This window comes from Lissotriton helveticus, chromosome 10 (assembly GCF_964261635.1).
Source record: "Lissotriton helveticus chromosome 10, aLisHel1.1, whole genome shotgun sequence".
NCBI lineage: Eukaryota > Metazoa > Chordata > Amphibia > Caudata > Salamandridae > Lissotriton > Lissotriton helveticus.
In genome coordinates, this window is record NC_136071.1 from 596,719,326 (window position 1) to 596,736,136 (window position 16,811).

At 46.4% G+C, this 16,811-nt stretch overlaps 1 protein-coding gene across 2 annotated transcripts in view; it reads left to right on the forward strand.

Moving 5' to 3' along the window:
- Nucleotides 1-12,408, forward strand: part of CLCN7 (chloride voltage-gated channel 7) — a 313,583-nt gene extending 301,175 nt beyond the window's left edge. For both annotated transcript variants that reach the window (XM_078663121.1, XM_078663122.1), the window contains 2 exons: nucleotides 7,126-7,206; nucleotides 9,230-12,408. In XM_078663121.1, coding sequence (XP_078519247.1) covers nucleotides 7,126-7,206; nucleotides 9,230-9,316 — 168 coding nt within the window. In that variant the 3' untranslated portion in view covers nucleotides 9,317-12,408. The remainder of the gene's footprint in view (nucleotides 1-7,125; nucleotides 7,207-9,229) is intronic.
- The last annotated feature ends 4,403 nt before the right edge of the window (nucleotides 12,409-16,811 follow it).

Here is a 16,811-nt window from a genome sequence, read left to right on the forward strand (position 1 = left end):
AATATGTCCTATTGCGGACATTTATACATTGTGTAGGACCGATTATGGTCATCCATGAAGCTTAAGGTGATGCATGCGTGCCTCTAGAGATGTAATCTATGAGACGGTACTGCATGTGTTAGAGCAAGAACCCACGGCAGTCACCCCAGCACGAATAATTATTCTCTTTGTACTATCCCCTACAGGATATAGAGTGTTTGCTACATAGAGACTCCCTCCCTGTGGAAACAACAGGTCCCCAGGGGCACCTAATCCTGGTATTGAGGGCATACCGCTATTAGGATCGGAAAGGTTCTGAGGAATGCCAGTGTGAACCAACACTGTGGGCACCACGAACATAGCAGTAACATGTCAATGATTTGGCAGTAAGGAGGGGTGAAGGCACACTTAATTCTTTCCTGTCACCACCATCTATCACGTTTTTAGACCTGGCTGGGGGTTCCAGGAATGCATTTTTGAGCAGAGACACCTCCGAGCTAGTTTTAACCTTCACTGCACTTCACTTTTGGTGATCCCAATATACATTAGCAATGAATATATGTATATTTTACATGTTTGTATTGTCGACAGCGCCAGCACCATCAAGCAGCCCTGCAAGACCTTCAGAGAGCAGAGCTGGCCTGAGGAGCTGAGAGCTGTAGATTGCGACTCACTGCTCAGCTGCAAGGCCATCCCTGCATTGTCAGTGTGCAGCAGTTGAGAGTCTACAGCTGTGGGGCACTTCTTCACGAGCTCTTTTACTTCTGTATTAAACTGGTTAAATCTTACTGCCAATTGTGCGTTCGTTTATCACTACGGGCCCTTTCATTTCTGGTGCTTGCAGAAGTTTTAAGATAGTCAGAGTGTCTTGTTGCTCAAATGGGTGTAATTTCTGATATTTATATGTTTCCCAAGTCTTCATTACTTGATTTTGCTTGTGAGAAACTGTCACTCATAGTCTTTGAATATCACTCATAATTACACTGAAATTATGAAAATGGCACACATAGCAATCTGAAACCTTGGCAGCTTTGCTACTGGTATTTTGATATCCCGCCAGTACCAAAATAAGCTATATCACCAAAAGGCAGTATTTTTTTTAGCCCTTATCCATCCATTCATCAATCAATTAATCCACACATACATGCATACATACATCCATGCATGCATACATCAGACCGCAAACTTAGATAGAAAACACTTTTAAATGTGTTCTGGAGCGGCTTTAACGATCCATGAGTAATAATTAAAGTAAGCACAGGCAGGAAAGTCATGTTACAAATACATACTTTCGATTTTGTGTGATGTCCTATTTAAGATCATGCCCAGGCCTTTGCAGACATTTAAAACTTTAACTAATGCTGGTATTTTGGTGGCAAACCTACACTCTAACCGCTCGATACTTTTCTATTAAATTTTCTGGAATATTACTGCTCCGTTTACATTAAAATCTGTCATTTAGCGCACCCTTTTCTCTCAATGCACTCTTCGTTGCTTTTTAGGTCGAGGCCTCGTCCGCACTGCTGTAAGCAGTGGTGGGCGGAGCTGAAGATTTAATGATGTCTAGTATGGGGGCTTGAACCCGCCCCTCTTCTCCATTGGCTGGCCTCATAAATGCTGGCCAGCCATTGGAGGAGAGGGGCGTCACTCGGTTCTAGCCCCGGCTTGAGCAGATTCGGGGGCGTTTTTCTCTAGTTTTTTAAGCCCTGCCCCTTTTCTAGTGGTGGGCGTTACACCCTCCCTCTCGCCGAGGTCCCAGTCTATTCCTCCTGTAATGTACCTTTTGCTACCTCTTGTTTCGTTTTGTGCTCCTTTTCTACTCATTGGCTGAGAGAAAGAAAAACACGCCCCTCAATCCAAACAATTATGGGTGTTTCTCCGAGCCATTTGTGAATGACCTCGGAGAAACATGGTGGTGTGGAGCGCTCCTCTCTTGCCTTCCGAGATCGTAAGGCAAGAGAGGAGTGCTCCACACCACCATGTTTCTCCGAGATCATTCACAAATGGCTCGGAGAAACGCCCGTCATTTTCGGGGGGGGAGGGGAGGGGGCGGCTGGCGTAAGTCCGCCGTGAAACTTTACGGGAAACTCAACATGTTGCAGTTGTTTTCTTGCTCTCTAACTTGTTCCTTTTTACTGGTTGTAGCTACTTCGTGCTACATGTTGGAATGTGTGTTGCAACAGAGGGGGTGCGTGCTGTGAGGCCCCCCGGTGTCTGCCAGCCTCAGGTGGAGCCCTCCGGGCCGGATGAAGACCCCTGCTTCCGGTGCCAGCACCCCCTTCCGGTGGCAGGCGTGTGGCATAACATTAAGACAGGGAAAAACACGATACACGTAAATCCTCACTACAGGCCTCACCAGGGAGCCAGAGGTGGGGACGGTTCACGCCCGAGCTGCCACTTTCCTGGATTTTGGGGGAGCCCCCGCCCTCATATCCCCACTGCCACCTCTGTGGACTCCTCCAGTGTCCCTTGAGGCCTTGCAATAGTGTTTTCTCAGACCCTCGCTGAAGCTGTGTGTGTGGCAGGTTGGCATGTCCACATTAAAGCGCCACATGTCTGCTCATCAGCCCGTGCCACCCTATAGTGCCTTGCGAGGCTGGTGCGCTTATTGGCGCTTGCCACACAACAAAGGCCTTCCACGCCATGGTGTCTTGGACATAGCGCCCACGGTTACAGTTCCCCTCATATAACGCAGGCCACAGACCGAGCTGTGTCTTGCTGCTGATACAATATTACAGCAGTCCTTCATTTGTAGACTTCAAGAGGCTGAAGGAGTGATTTGGCCCTGCAGTTGCCCCCGTGCAGCACGGCTGGGCTCTGCTGTGCAGGAAGTCGGTGTTTGTTTTTATATGTATATATTTCACCCCACACCATAGAAGTGCAGAGGCTCTGCTGCCGGTGTGAATGGCCGCACAATCGTGTCCTATATGCAGCCCCGGGCCACACTCTGCGCTCTGTGGCCTCAGGCGCTGTAATCCCGCAGCGCTTCACAGGCCGAGCTGGAGTGAAGTCACCCGTGCCAGGAATGCGCTGCTCGGCTTCCGTCAGGGTGGTGCCTGCAGAGTATAGCGCCTCGGGTTACAGCTCTGCCGCCCTCATGCTAGTCTTCTCCTGCACTCTCTCTCTCTCTCTCTCTCTCAATCTGTTCTTGTTCTCCACACCTCTGCTATCTCTCCATTCCTTGATCTAGAACCCACTTCCGGCTCTCTACCCCTGCTTGTTGTTTGCCCATGAGTGGGTTTTTCTCCTGGACTTTTTTTTACTTATTTAATTCTTTCCAGGATATTAATCAATGTATTTTCTACAAGGCGTACCTCCAGTTCCCCACCACCCCAGCTCTCATTCATTAACTCAGACCAGCACTTTATCTCCTCATCCCCTCCTCTCTGCCCCCCCACCATCGCCTCCACCCCACCACCCTCACCTCCACCCCTCATATCTCATCACAGCGCCCGCTCTTTCATCCTCTTTCAGATTTCTCCTTTCGCCTCCACGAACTCCCTCTGCCCTCTCTCCTTAAAGTGCACGGATCCCTCCTCACCCCCGGTTTCTGGAGTTCCCCTGTTCTCTACTTGTCCCCAGCCCCCTCCCCCGTCTTCCTTCCCTCTGATCTCGCTTCTCCGCACTCTTATCCTCTCCCTGCTCCCCTGGATGTATTCCTCTCTCCTGGTGTCTCTGCTGTTTCTTCTCCCTCTCACCCATCTGTTCTTTCCCTCTCTTCAGTCCTATCTCTGTACTTTCTCCTAAACTCGCCTCCACCCCCTCTATATATTCTGCTCTCTGTACCCTCGCCCCTTCCATCTCCCCTTCGCTTTCTCATGTCCCTCCGTCTGCCCTGTACCCATCCCTCAAGCCTTCCCTTCCCCCTCCCCTCTTCGCTGCTGCCCTCTGCTCCCCCTCTTCTGTCTCTGTCTGCCCTCTCTTTTCCCTTCTGACCTGTCCCTCTCCCCCTCTGCTCACTGCCCCCACCCCCCGCTTTTGCAGTTTCCGTGCTCCCTCTTTCGCCTAATTTTTCTTCTCCTGCACTCTCTCTCTCAATCTGTGCTTGTTCTCCACACCTCTGCTATCACTCCATTCCTTGACCTAGAACCCACTTCCGGCTCTCTATCCCAGCAGTTCTCGGCTCTTGCTTGCTCCTGCTGACCTACTGTTTATCAAAATAATAGTTTATCATCGGTTTATGAAACACTATAAACATAAAAAGCATATATTCTCAGTTTATCATAAAAATCGACATCATTTACAACTTTGCACAATAATTAACGACGCTTCTAAAATGAATGGCAATTTTCAGATAAGCCATCTTTCTCTATTCTTTCTCCGACTGGTCTGGTCGCCTCTGCTTGTCTTCGTCTTGTCTCGCACGTCTCAGTTCTTTTCCATCCCTCTCTGTCGCCTCTCGAATCACCCTCCTCCCGCCTGTCTGTTCCCTCTCCTCCGTCACTTGTCTGCCCTCCCTAGACATGAACTGCCTCCCCTCCTTCTCGCTGTGCCCTTTCCCTTCGCTGGTGCTGCTTTCCTCCACCTCTGCTTGCTCTCCCTCTTCACGCCGGCTCTCCTCCTGGGTTCTCTCCCTTCCCTCCACCCGCCTCCCCCGGCTCTCGCCGTGAGTGGGGGGGCTCTGTGTGTGTGGGGGGGCTCTGTGTGTGTGGGGGGGCTCTGTGTGTGTGGGGGGCTCTGTGTGTGTGGGGGGCTCTGTGTGTGTGGGGGGCTCTGTGTGTGTGGGGGGCTCTGTGTGTGTGGGGGGCTCTGTGTGTGTGGGGGGCTCTGTGTGTGTGGGGGGGGCTCTGTGTGTGTGTGGGGGGCTCTGTGTGTGTGGGGGGCTCTGTGTGTGTGGGGGGGCTCTGTGTGTGTGGGGGGGCTCTGTGTGTGTGGGGGGCTCTGTGTGTGGGGGGGCTCTGTGTGTGTGGGGGGCGCTGTGTGTGTGGGGGGCGCTGTGTGTGCGGGGGGTTCTGTGTGTGTGTGGGGGGGTTCTGTGTGTGTGGGGGGGGTTCTGTGTGTGCGGGGGGGGGGTTCTGTGTGTGTGGGGGGCTCTGTGTGTGGGGGGGCTCTGTGTGTGGGGGGCTCTGTGTGTGGGGGGGCTCTGTGTGTGGGGGGGCTCTGTGTGTGGGGGGGCTCTGTGTGTGGGGGGGTTCTGTGTGTGTGGGGGGCTCTGTGTGTGGCTGTGTGGCTCTCTGTGTGTGTGTGTGTGGCTCTGTGTGGCTCTCTGTGTGTGTGTGTGGCTGTGTGTGTGGCTCTGTGTGTGTGGCTGTGTGTGTGTGGCTCTGTGTGTGTGTGGCTCTGTGTGGATAGTTTGTTTTTGTAGGTAGCTCTATGTGTGGGTGGCTCTGTCTGTGTGAGGGTGGCTCTGTGTTTGTGGGTGGCTCTATGTGAATGACTGTGTGGGTGGCTCTGTCTGTGTGTGTGTGGCTCTTTGTGGGTGTAAATGCAATAGGTCATGCATATGCAAGCGATTAAACTATTGGCATTGTAAATGACAATGCCATTTATTTAACGATTAAGCTATTGGCAATGTAAATGACAATGCTATTTATTTATGATTTAAAAAAAAAAAAAAATTAAATGTCATGAGCAATGCCAATAGCTCTACCTTTAATGATGCCGGGACCATTGCATTGTAACTTGTGCTATGTAAAGCGCTCTGATACCTGATTCGGTTCGGGTCTAGTTTGCGCTATATAAAACTCTACAAAAAAAAATTGTAAATGCTTGTTAAGAGTGGAGTCGTATTGAGCGTTATTTTAAAAATGTAAAAAAAAATACTTCTGCAAAATATAATTTGCTGAGAACCTGCTACGGTCACCTGCCACATCCTCAACTCCCTCAAGAGGAAAGAGAAACAATCAGTATTGGAATTGTTCAGGAAACATATCAATTTCATTCTGTATTCATAGTAGAAGCCTGTGATAATTTTATGAGTTAAAAAAACTCTATAAGAAGTTAAATGTAGATGGACCTTCTGAACCACTTTTTATGTCGTGACTACAATTATAGCTCTCTTTTGCCTTTCCTGGTTTCTAGTTATTTTAGTCTGCTCAACGAAACCCTCACAATGTTTAATTTTGTTCGGATAATCGCATGGATTTGATCCGAGGAGTGCGAGGCGTAGGAGACGTGACCGCACGATATTTCTGTGTCGTCCACGGGGTGGCGATATTTCCACATAATGAGACGTAATAGTACTTAATGGTAAACGTGAATGGGATTTCACTTCAATCTGTGACTCGAACGTGAAGACGTGTGGTTTTCTTGACGTTGCGTATTTTTGGTCAGAGGTTGAAATAAAGGGTTAGAAAAGCACTAAATCTTGCCCAAACCAAGGAAGGCTAGACCTTACCGGACAGTGGTGCTGACGGTCAGTTTACTGGCAACTATTTCTACTGAGGATCACAGTGCATCGAGTGACACCTTTTCGGATAAGAATACCGTCCATTTTTGGAAAATTCTGAGTGACACGTGGCAGGCACTTGAATAAGAATGTATGTAAGATCCTCTGCATTAATTGTAACAGACCAGTTATTCTCTGACTGCTTCAGTAAGCATTTATGAGTCGATTATTAGCCTTGAAAATACATTTAAAGGGTTTTATTAATAATGCACTCACTGTTGTGACTTTATATTTCAAAGAGGAATGCCACCTTTTGCTGATTCTTGCAAGGTTTTATTTGGCCTGCCTTAACCTACAAGTAAAATGCTTGCCAGGTGGCAGCCTAAGTGTCATATAGGGATATAAACAGGAGTTTTTGTGCACACCTACAAGGGACTCGGTTTGGAGAAAAAATCTGGGTAATTTTATTTCCCGAATAACCTGCATTGAGGTGGAGGAAGTTTTAAGCGAAAGGAAGGTATATAAACACATGTATTTGCCTAAAAAGAAACTGAAAGCCTTTTGCCTTAATCAGGAGTGTTTGCATATCTGTACGGTTAAAGGAGACCTAAAAACTGTAATTGTAAATGCTGGGTGGGGCCTAGACTTCATCGGTGGAGACCGAATATTAGCATAAGGTCTTGGTTTGAGGGCCCCAAGGAGTTAAGGGAAGGGAGTTAACAAAGAAAAATAAGTTCAGAAGCTAGAATCTGAATGGATTGCTGGAATAATGCAATATTTATCCTCCTGATCTGACTGCTGTCTTCTTTCTCTTGCAGGCAGCTTCGCTGACGCGAGTTTTCAAATTATTCCGCGCACTAGGGCTGCGTCATCTGGTTGTGGTAGATAATCAAAACAGGGTAAGTACAAAGTTTCTAAATTTGGAATAAATGACACTTCACTCATGCAACTTTTATTAACCTGCTGTGTAGCATTACAAGAGCTGCCTAAACCTCACGCTCATCTCCCGGTTTACCTCCTAACTTAAAACTATACATTGCTGTATCGTGCCTAAATCTGTCCGCATCTTCCTGCCCCACCTCCCTCTTTCCCTCAAGCTAAGCTCGCATTTTTTTGGTTTGAATCTCTATTGCATTTTGGTGGTTTTCTCTTACAGTAACTGCTCATATGACAATACAGTAAACAACTTATCCGCTTCCGGTTACAACAGGTGCATATGTGATGTGTAGAATTCAACAGATTACAGATTCAATATGAACCCAGGATTACGAAGGCAATTTCCCCCGTTCCCTCAAACTAAGCTCCATTCAGTGGTACCTATCGTATGAGTGAATTTGTGTAAGTTTATATAAAAACCATATGGAATACAGTACACCATGAATAAATCCCCACCCTGGAGATCAAAATACAGAATCCAGCACCTGGAAGGAAACCATCAGTATAATCAATAAAATGGGCCTGGTTGATAGCAGAAATATGGTAAACCAGCCATAAAAATACAGTGTAAAACACCATAATAAAATCCCCAATCAAAAGATAAAATGCAAAATCCAGCACCCCGAGGGAAGCCATCAGCATAGTCCATAAAGCACCTTAAGTGAATAGCAGCAGCATGGCATACAGACCATCAACCAGTGTGTAAAACCATTCAACTAGAAGCAGGGCACCGTGACTGCTGATAATTATTATGGTACATAATTCACTGAAAGTTTACCATCCCATAACTTTAAAAGTCAACTTAAAAAGCCCAGTGACATGACCAGCGCATTTTTGGGTTTTCCCCTTTGGCCATAAATGGATTGCTTTGGAAATAATTCCTACCCCTCTAGTTTTGAGGATTGATCTTAAATTGGTCCTTTGGGCTCAAGAAACTCCGAACATAAAGGATATGTTCCAAGGTTTCCTTCACCCATATTACAAAACCTACCTGCACTTATAGGAGCACTAACTACTCTCCATGTGCCCTCAACACACTCCTGTCACTTCTCATCAAATCTATCTCCAGCTCACTACTGATTGTCTTCCTCTCATCTCAAAACCCTAGGTGTATCTCCAGAAGGTTTGTCTGTTATTGAACACTCCCGCCTCACCCTTGCCCTCAGTTGTGAATTTTTGGGTTGGTAGATGGGGCATTGGACTGTTGGGTATGGCAGTAACAGGGTTTCAGTTGTTACCAGAAGCACATGCACCCCTGAATGTTTGATGCATCCCTTTTGACAGACCCAGCCATCACACAAATTGTTGGAAAAACGAAAGGATTAATTCATATAAAGCCCTTGCTGATATTTCAGTAACAAAAAGAGTGCTTTCTGCCGCCAAGAACCTGAAACCCAAACGCCCCTAACAGTTGACTTTTGGATACTTTATGTGAGGTCCACCAACTCACAATGGGAAATATCTTTCTAACGATGTGGAGGAGGCCAACATGAGAACTATCTTCAGCCGTGTGCGTGTCCTGTGGTTATCTTGTCGGGGAATGGGAGAGCTCAGCAAAGATGCTTGGTATCCTCCTTGAATGTTTGATTCCAGTAGTGGAAGTGGGAAATGTTGCAGATGATTGAGCCTTGAGAGCAATGAGCTTTCCCTCCAACCACATAGTTTGTAATGGGTTGATTGTCTGACAAGCCGATTCAGTAATGTTGATCTTTGGCATCTGGTCTATATTGTCCGCTCCACTAAACCAAATTGATTTTGCATGGTTGGGAATGGGCATGCTCCAGGGTTATGGTATGATGACTGACCAAGGGCAGCAAGTCAAATAATGTGTATTAAAATAAGGTTTACATTGCCTGTGGCTCTTAAGGGCGCCTTGCTGTATTCAAACATCGCAGCACCAAGCGTGCATCCTTGCTGTTGTTAGTTGATACTACAATTCTCATGATTTGCTCCTTTGATTTGATTTTTTTCTTCTTGTTTATGTAGGTGGTGGGAATGGTAACCAGGAAAGACCTTGCTCGATACCGTATTGGGAAGGAAGGCTTGGAGGAGCTGTCTTTGGCGCAGACTTGATGCTCCTGGACTCTCGTCCTTCCGTAAAGACCATGGGCATCCGTCTGCCATTATGCTGCTATCAGTATTAAACAGCGCGTCGCCTAGCGAAAACATCCTTTAGAACGCTGGAACCGTGAGGCCTCTTTCTCAGAGTTTTGTATGACTGAACACGATTACTCGAGAGGTCTAAACAACAGAATGGCCTGCTTGGTGTCACACTTCCGGTCTACACGTCACACTCCGCTTGTGACAGCCCGGGCCCTGACAGTGTCTTACTCCTCTTTCCAACAAGATGATCGCCGCCCTCCTTGATCTTGGACAGATAGTGGTGCTCTAATGGGTATAACTTTTCTCTGTATGGCCCAGCCTTCACTCTGAAGATGCCCACTCCCTCCTTACGTGTAGTGTTGTCAGATATCTCCCTTCCCCGGTGTGTCACACTCTTCCTCGCACGATAATGGTTTCTATGCAGTGTTAAGCCTCCTAGTTTTATTATTTGATGTTTACCTTATCCCTCTGAAAAGCCAGCCCATTGTGTGTTATCTCTTTTAACATTACAACATTTGTTGACTGTGGCGAATATTTTTATTTGTTTTATTGGGAGGGCTAGTGTTTGCTTCAACATTATTTCAATAAGCAAGGTCTTTTCAGATGATGTAAGAGTCAAAATATTTTGTGTAAATGATTATCTACATTTCAAACCTTTAATCTTATTTTAACACCTGTTTTTAATGTATCCAAAAAAGTGAGATCCCGCCTTAGAGCTGCTGTGCAGTCTTCGAACAGCAGCAGTGCTCGGTTTTTGAGAAAGCTCCTGGAGGTGCATGTTGGATACATCATCCAGCAGTGATACTACAGTGCTAAAACACTGCAGAAATATACTCCTTTTGGAGCAACAGTGTGCAGCAGGAAATGCCCTGGTGAGAGCACAGCTGAGGTAACCTGAAGTACACAGCAGAGCTGTGCGGTTGATGATGCAGAGAAGAATGTTGACAAATGGAAGCTCCACAGATGCAGTAGTGTCGCTGATGCAACCCCAGAGTAGTCACTCGGGCACTGCATTTATGTGAGGAAAGACTGCTTAGAACTCATTGAAACAAGCACCGATGGCCGAATTGGAGATGTAGTGTGTTAAAATGGCGCTTGTGCAATTACCATTCATGCATCAGATAAGGCTGCACTGGGACTGCGCCCAGCCTCTTCTCACGAATGTGAGTGCCCTTGTGTAGGTTAAGCTGTAGTTCTCCACAAATACTATGTTCTAAAACTTCCCTCGTATGTACCCAGCCTGCCTCGGTCTCCTGTGCTGGGCCTGCTTTCAAAACTATCTTGCACCTTCCAAATTTGAGTTTTTAAGAGTTGCAAGTCGTGATAAATGAATACCTGTAGTATGGTGAAACTGTTGTGCTACACCCTATTAACGGTGATAGCTCTGAACATTCTGAAGTACATTCAGTCTTCTTTAACGAACTAGATAGGATTGGTGAGCATGGACAGTGCACCCAAACAATAATATGTACATCTTCACTGTAGTAACCTGCACAATAGGTTGTGTGTCCTCTGATGTGGTGTGTGCTCTTAAATTGAATCTGCCAAGTGGTAGAGACGGTGTACCTTTGAAATCTGGAACTACAATTAGAAAGAGCACATGGCTTATCTTTTATTTGTTTGTTCAGTCAGTAGCTGACTCTACCCAGTTTACAAGCTTTGTGCACCCATGTGTTCCATTGTAAAAATTGTGTTTTACCTTTAACCACTGTGTGCTTTAACTTTAATGGATGCCATTTTTCTTCAAAGTCTTAAACTTTTGGAATAGCCTCATTGGCCAGTTTTTCAGCGGCACCCGTCTGTATATATCTCGCCCTGGGCGCCTCCAATTACTCTTTCCTTTTTTTGCTATAGGTATTTGGTATGACCATAATTTTCACATTGGTGTAGGTCTGTAAATATATTGTTCCTTGCAAAAGTTCTTGATGAAGCTTCACCTACTTTGAGTGCTGCAGGGAATTTGGCCAGGACATATCGAGGACAAAGCCGCTCCAGGGATTATGTGCTCTAAGTAGCGCTTCGCAAAAGAGTGCCTATAGTGCCTTGTCTTATAACATTTTGAAGGAGTGTGCATCCTAGGTCATGTTCACCCTTTTTAATGTTACTTTACACCATTTCACGTTAACTCATGGTGATGGTGTGATTGGTGCCAAAAGGGAGGGGTTTTATTTGCAGATCACATAAGAGGGTGTCCCTCCCTAAAAACCTGCTGAGCTGTGTAATTTTAAGGACAGGGGCAGTTAGACCACAACCCTTTTTGGGACCGATTGAGGCCTCCCCAAGAGCAACCATGAATCAACGAGAATGTGATACAGCTTTGCTTTGTTCTTCAAAGTTGTACAAAAACCACTGTATCAATAGCTCGCGGGTCATTGCACCACACGCCAACTAAGCACTTCTGGTTTTGTTTGATGCTTAGTGTTGTGAGGTTTGCATTGTAGGATGGATATAATAACTTTGCACTCTTTTCATACTCTTGCAAAACAATAAATTAATGTGAATGTTGGTTACCCAAGTTATCCTATGAAATGTTATGGAAACACATCTTCTACACTTTCCTTAGGTCTCGTCTTCTACACTTTCCTTAGGTCTTGTAGGTAAATGAATAGCGATGGCGTTAGTGTTTTTTAATCCGCAGAAGAATGTGCCCAATAGAAGAGTCATGCTACCATAATTTCCGGTCTACACTATATCCTTCCCAGTGATACTTAATGTCCTGTCTCCTCAGGGATGTGCATACCTTGTAGGATAACCAAGGACTGCACAAAAGCACCAGTTAACCCAGAGGGTTGTCCCTTTCAGCACCCTGTTACACAGCACCTTTCCTTTCCTTCCAATGCAAATTATAAGATATTAATGGCACCAAACGTCTCCATAAGCCATCCCAAAAGATGAGGAATTTGTAGGAAAAAGAGCATCCTTAGAAATCACTGTTAACCTCAGACGAGTTCCTGCTTCTCTGTATCTGAATAAAAGAGGGCTATCAGAAGAGTGAGTTAGCGATCAATGTCAACGAACTGTACAATTTTGACAATGTAAGCAATAAAAGTTTTGATTATGAATAACTGGTGTCATTTCTGTTAAATCGTTGTCCGCAAGTGCCTTAGAGATATCCATTTGATGACCTCCACCATCTTATGTTTTTTGTGTACTTTTTTAAGGACATATTTTTATTTCATATATCTATTGGAACAGATGTATCACATCAAGGTAAGAGGAAGAGGTATGACTGGATATATGTACGATGGAGCAGGGTTAACTCTGGTAGGATGAGTATCAGTCCATGCAAGTGGACCAATGAACAAGGTAGAGAGGGAGTAAGATGACGTGAAGGCGTAGGATGGACACTCCACTGGAGGAGTATGGTGTGCGCGGGGTTTACTAAGAGAAAGCACATAGAGATACAGATCTAGGTTTCTTTAGAGACTTGACATGAGTCATGGTCCATGATGCTGCCTTCCTTGTGGATTTGTTTTTCAAGTCTGCTTGGTAACGTTTGTATCATTGTCCAGGTCTGTCCCCACCTTGTATTGTAACCTTCCAAGTGTTGTTGAAAGCAGTGTTTTATTGAGGGTATGAGCTTCTTTTTTGTATGCTTAGTTTAGCATATAAACTCAAATAGCAGCCAATATATAGATTTCCTGGAAAAGGCTTTGTACCGAGTTGAGGGGATCAAAAGGATCAGGGATTAGAAACCTTTTTTTTCACGAAGCATAAAATAATTTGTCCAGGTTAGTGAATTTCTTGTCCTTACCCTGGCACTGAAGTGCTGTAAGAGATTAGACGCTCTAGCCAACCGATGGCATTTTATGCATCTAATGCCATGCCACGCCAGATTGTGTCATTCTAGCTTTTGGTGGATGCAATGAATTCTGGTTTAGAAACGTTTTTTTGTTCTGGGTTTACCAGTTGTTGGATGATAGATTAAAGTTTCAAAGCAATAATCTTTGCTCGATTTTTAAAATATGTCTTTTCCTCGGGTGTGAGAGTCACTGTGGCTTCAGTGAATGATCGTTTTGGTGTTTGTTGCTGATAAAAGGGGTGTAAGGTAAGGAGTCTTAGTTCTTCATGAAAGCATTTTTAAAATTCTGGTGGGAAGCAATCTGTTCCTGTTGGTTTTCTTTTCCTTAAGCCTGTGTTGTACTTCTGAGGCTCTCTTTCTCTGCAATATCTTCTTCAAGGTTCGAAAATGTTGGTGTATTAAGTGTAGGCGTGCCTTGATGGCAACTTCACTGTAGTGCTTCGATTCCCTCAGAATCACCCATGTCCCACCTCCATCTATTCCTGAGTTGATGCAGTGATTCTGGCATATTATTGTTAATCGTTCTGTAACTCTGGGATATTGCCCCTCTGTCCAATTCTTTCTTTAAGATGCTCACCTCAAAGGGGGGTACGGGGGGGGGGGGGCAATCCATTATCTCTGTACCCCCTCAGCCCACCAGGCCTGATGAAGTTGTGTATATTTTAAAAAGTGAGTCGGGTGCAGATGGTAGTCCTGTTGGGCCTAGAAGATGGGCAAAATGTCTTCTGCCTCAATGATATCTCCAACTTTACAAATACCTATAGTGTCCCATGCCCTAAATCCTTATAGCTTCACTACCTCTTTCTACCACATCCCTTTCCAAGGAGGCGTCTCAATAGTGACCTTGTGCGCCCACCCCAATATCTTTGTGGCCTTACCTCAAGCTGCTAGGGCTACCTCCGTTGCCGGCGGCCGTCTCTGGGTGCCCTTCCCTCCGCACATGTAGTGTAGGTGTGAATGCTGCTCTAACACTGCACGTCGAAGTCTGAGTGTTGGGTGATCTTGTGGAGCATATATACAATTATTTATATTAATCAATAGGTCTGCTCAAGTAGCAGGGTTGGCTGGCATGGCTCGCTGGTGGGGAGTGGAGGAGGGGAGGGCAGGCGCACAAGGGGAGAAGGGAGGTACGGGCTGCATTGAAAAAAAAATAACAACACTTACCTTGTCGCTGCCACTGGGTCCTGTGTCTACTCTCCTGCTCGCCTGTTTCCGACTCCATGGCGGAACATGAAGCAGGCAGCCAGGCTCCCACCCCTAAGCCAATCACAACACTGCAATGCAGCGTTGTGATTAGTCTGAGCGCCGTAACACGGTGCTCAGCCAGGGGCTGTAGGGGTGGGTATGTTCTCTATGCAGGCTGTAATGCAGCCTGCATGGAGAAGGGGAAAGTGCGCATGACTGTTTTGGGTGGCCCGAGAGGGCTGACCAAACAGTCATTGTGCACAGGAGTGTTCTACCCCACAACTCCATCCCACCCCCTCAGGCACTGCAGCAACAGGAGGACAAAATAAAATGATAATAGCATTCTGTTATCATTTTCTTTTTTCCTTTCTTTTGCTGATTCCTGGCAGTGGGGTGATGCTCTTCCGCCTTAGCAGAGGAGCCGCCACAGCTCAGTAGTATCCTTTAATATCCGGGAGCGCCAGCCATCCACTGCATTGGGAACGCTGTAACATTCATATTTTCTAGGATGACCTCATCCCACAGCAGGGTCTTCAACTCCTTAATCTTGGTGAACGCTGCCTGGGAGATAGGCTAGTATGTATTTTGGAACACATAGTAACTTAGGAAGCGTAATCATTATAAAGAGGGCTGCTCGCCCCATCAGTGAGAGGGGGATTCCCCTCTATCTGCCGAAGTCGGCTCAGCACCCATCCAAGGTTCTGAACAGAGCAGAGCTTCTTTTGTGATATCACAAAAATTCCCAAGTACTTAAACCCCACCTCTGTCACTCAGAGCCTTGTAGCAGTGGGTCTCGTGAACCCTGCTGGGTATAGAGCACTGATTTGTCTCAGTTAATCTGTATCCCAAGTGGGTCTCATATTCTCCCAATATCTGAAAGAGGTCCTGGATAGTGGTAGCCGAGTCCGTTTTCTATAGAAGTATGCCATCAGCGTAGAGATATTTTCTCCTCTGTGTCATGAGTTGACTAGATTCGGACCCTTCCACTCCAGGGTGTAATCTCACATTTAAAAGATTCCACTGTGAAATCAAACAAAAACGGGGATGGGGAATTCAGCGGGCATCTTTCCGATCACCCTAACCGTCGCCACAGGGTTATGGTACAACACTGCCATGCGTTTCCTAAATTGAGGGCCAAAACAGAAATTAGCCAGTGAACGGCATCCAACACCTTTTTTGCGTCCAGGAAGAGGAAAACATTGACTGTCGTCAACCAGTTATGGATGCATCCCAGGTTGATGCGGATTTATCTGCTGGGCAAAATTGCTGGCTGGTCACGGTGTATTAAGGGTGTAATGTCTTGCAGGAGACGTATGGCCAGGATAGTAGCCAGTAGCTTTGTGTCTACATTGAGCAGGGAGATCGGGCAATAGGAGTTGCACTGATCTCTGGGTTTCCCTTCTTTGGGGAGTACAGTAATGGTAGCCCTCCTAAGGTCTGGAAGAAGTTCTCCTACCTCTTTTGCTGGCCGGAACAGATTTAGCAGGTTTTCATAACGTTTATAAAACTTGTCTGGGTTGTCATTGGGCCCTGGAGATTTCCCCATTCTCAGTTTGGCTATGGATGCCTAAACCTCCCTCAGTGTGAGATTGCACGCCAGTAACTCTAGTGTTTCCGCATCCAGCACCGAGGTGGGGATCGAGGCCAAGATATCGCTATGATGTTGGAATCGGGAAGCGGCATGGCCCTATAGAACTGTTCATAATAACAAGCAAACTCGTAGACGAATAACGCATCTGGGTCGCATTTGACTCCTGCCTGGTTGACTATCTTACGTAACCATCAAGCTTCCTGCTCCCGACGACTCAGCCACGCCAGGAGTTTACCAGCCTTAGCTCCTGTTCCGTATAGGCAGTGCAATGTGGCCGTCAACTGTTTGCCCCTTTCCTATGCCAAGTCTGTGACTGGGGGTGAATGTTTGCATTGTTCTGTATTCCGTACGTCTTCTGTTCTTTATGCATTTTTCACCCTAAGTGGGAACGGTGTGACCAGACGTGGGTCTCGTGCCACTGGATTAAAGCTAGCCTGGCTGATGAGTGGTGTTACCCCGAATCCGGTCCCAGAATGCTTATTTCCGGTGCAGGAGGACCTGGCCTGGCAGTTCGGGCTTGACTGTTCCCATGAGGAGCAGGGTCAAGACTGATTTGCATATGATATCATTAAAGTCACCTCCTACAACATGTAGTGGGGAGGTGGATTCTCGAAGGATGTCCATTATTTTGCCCAAGGTGGGTGCTTGCAGTCGGGGCGGGGCATAGACACTCAGCTGGGTCATCTGTCTCCTATAGCCCTGCACCCCCACATATCTATCATTGGGATATACCTCGGTTTGGTTACTCGAAAACAGGGACTTTCCTCCCCAATATAGCCATCCCTCGGACCCTGCTGGTGAATCCTGCATGTTCCAGTGTGGTGTAGATCCCCCCCCTACCGAGGAATCGACAATGCACCCCCTGTAGAAGTTTCTTGAAGGAGAAC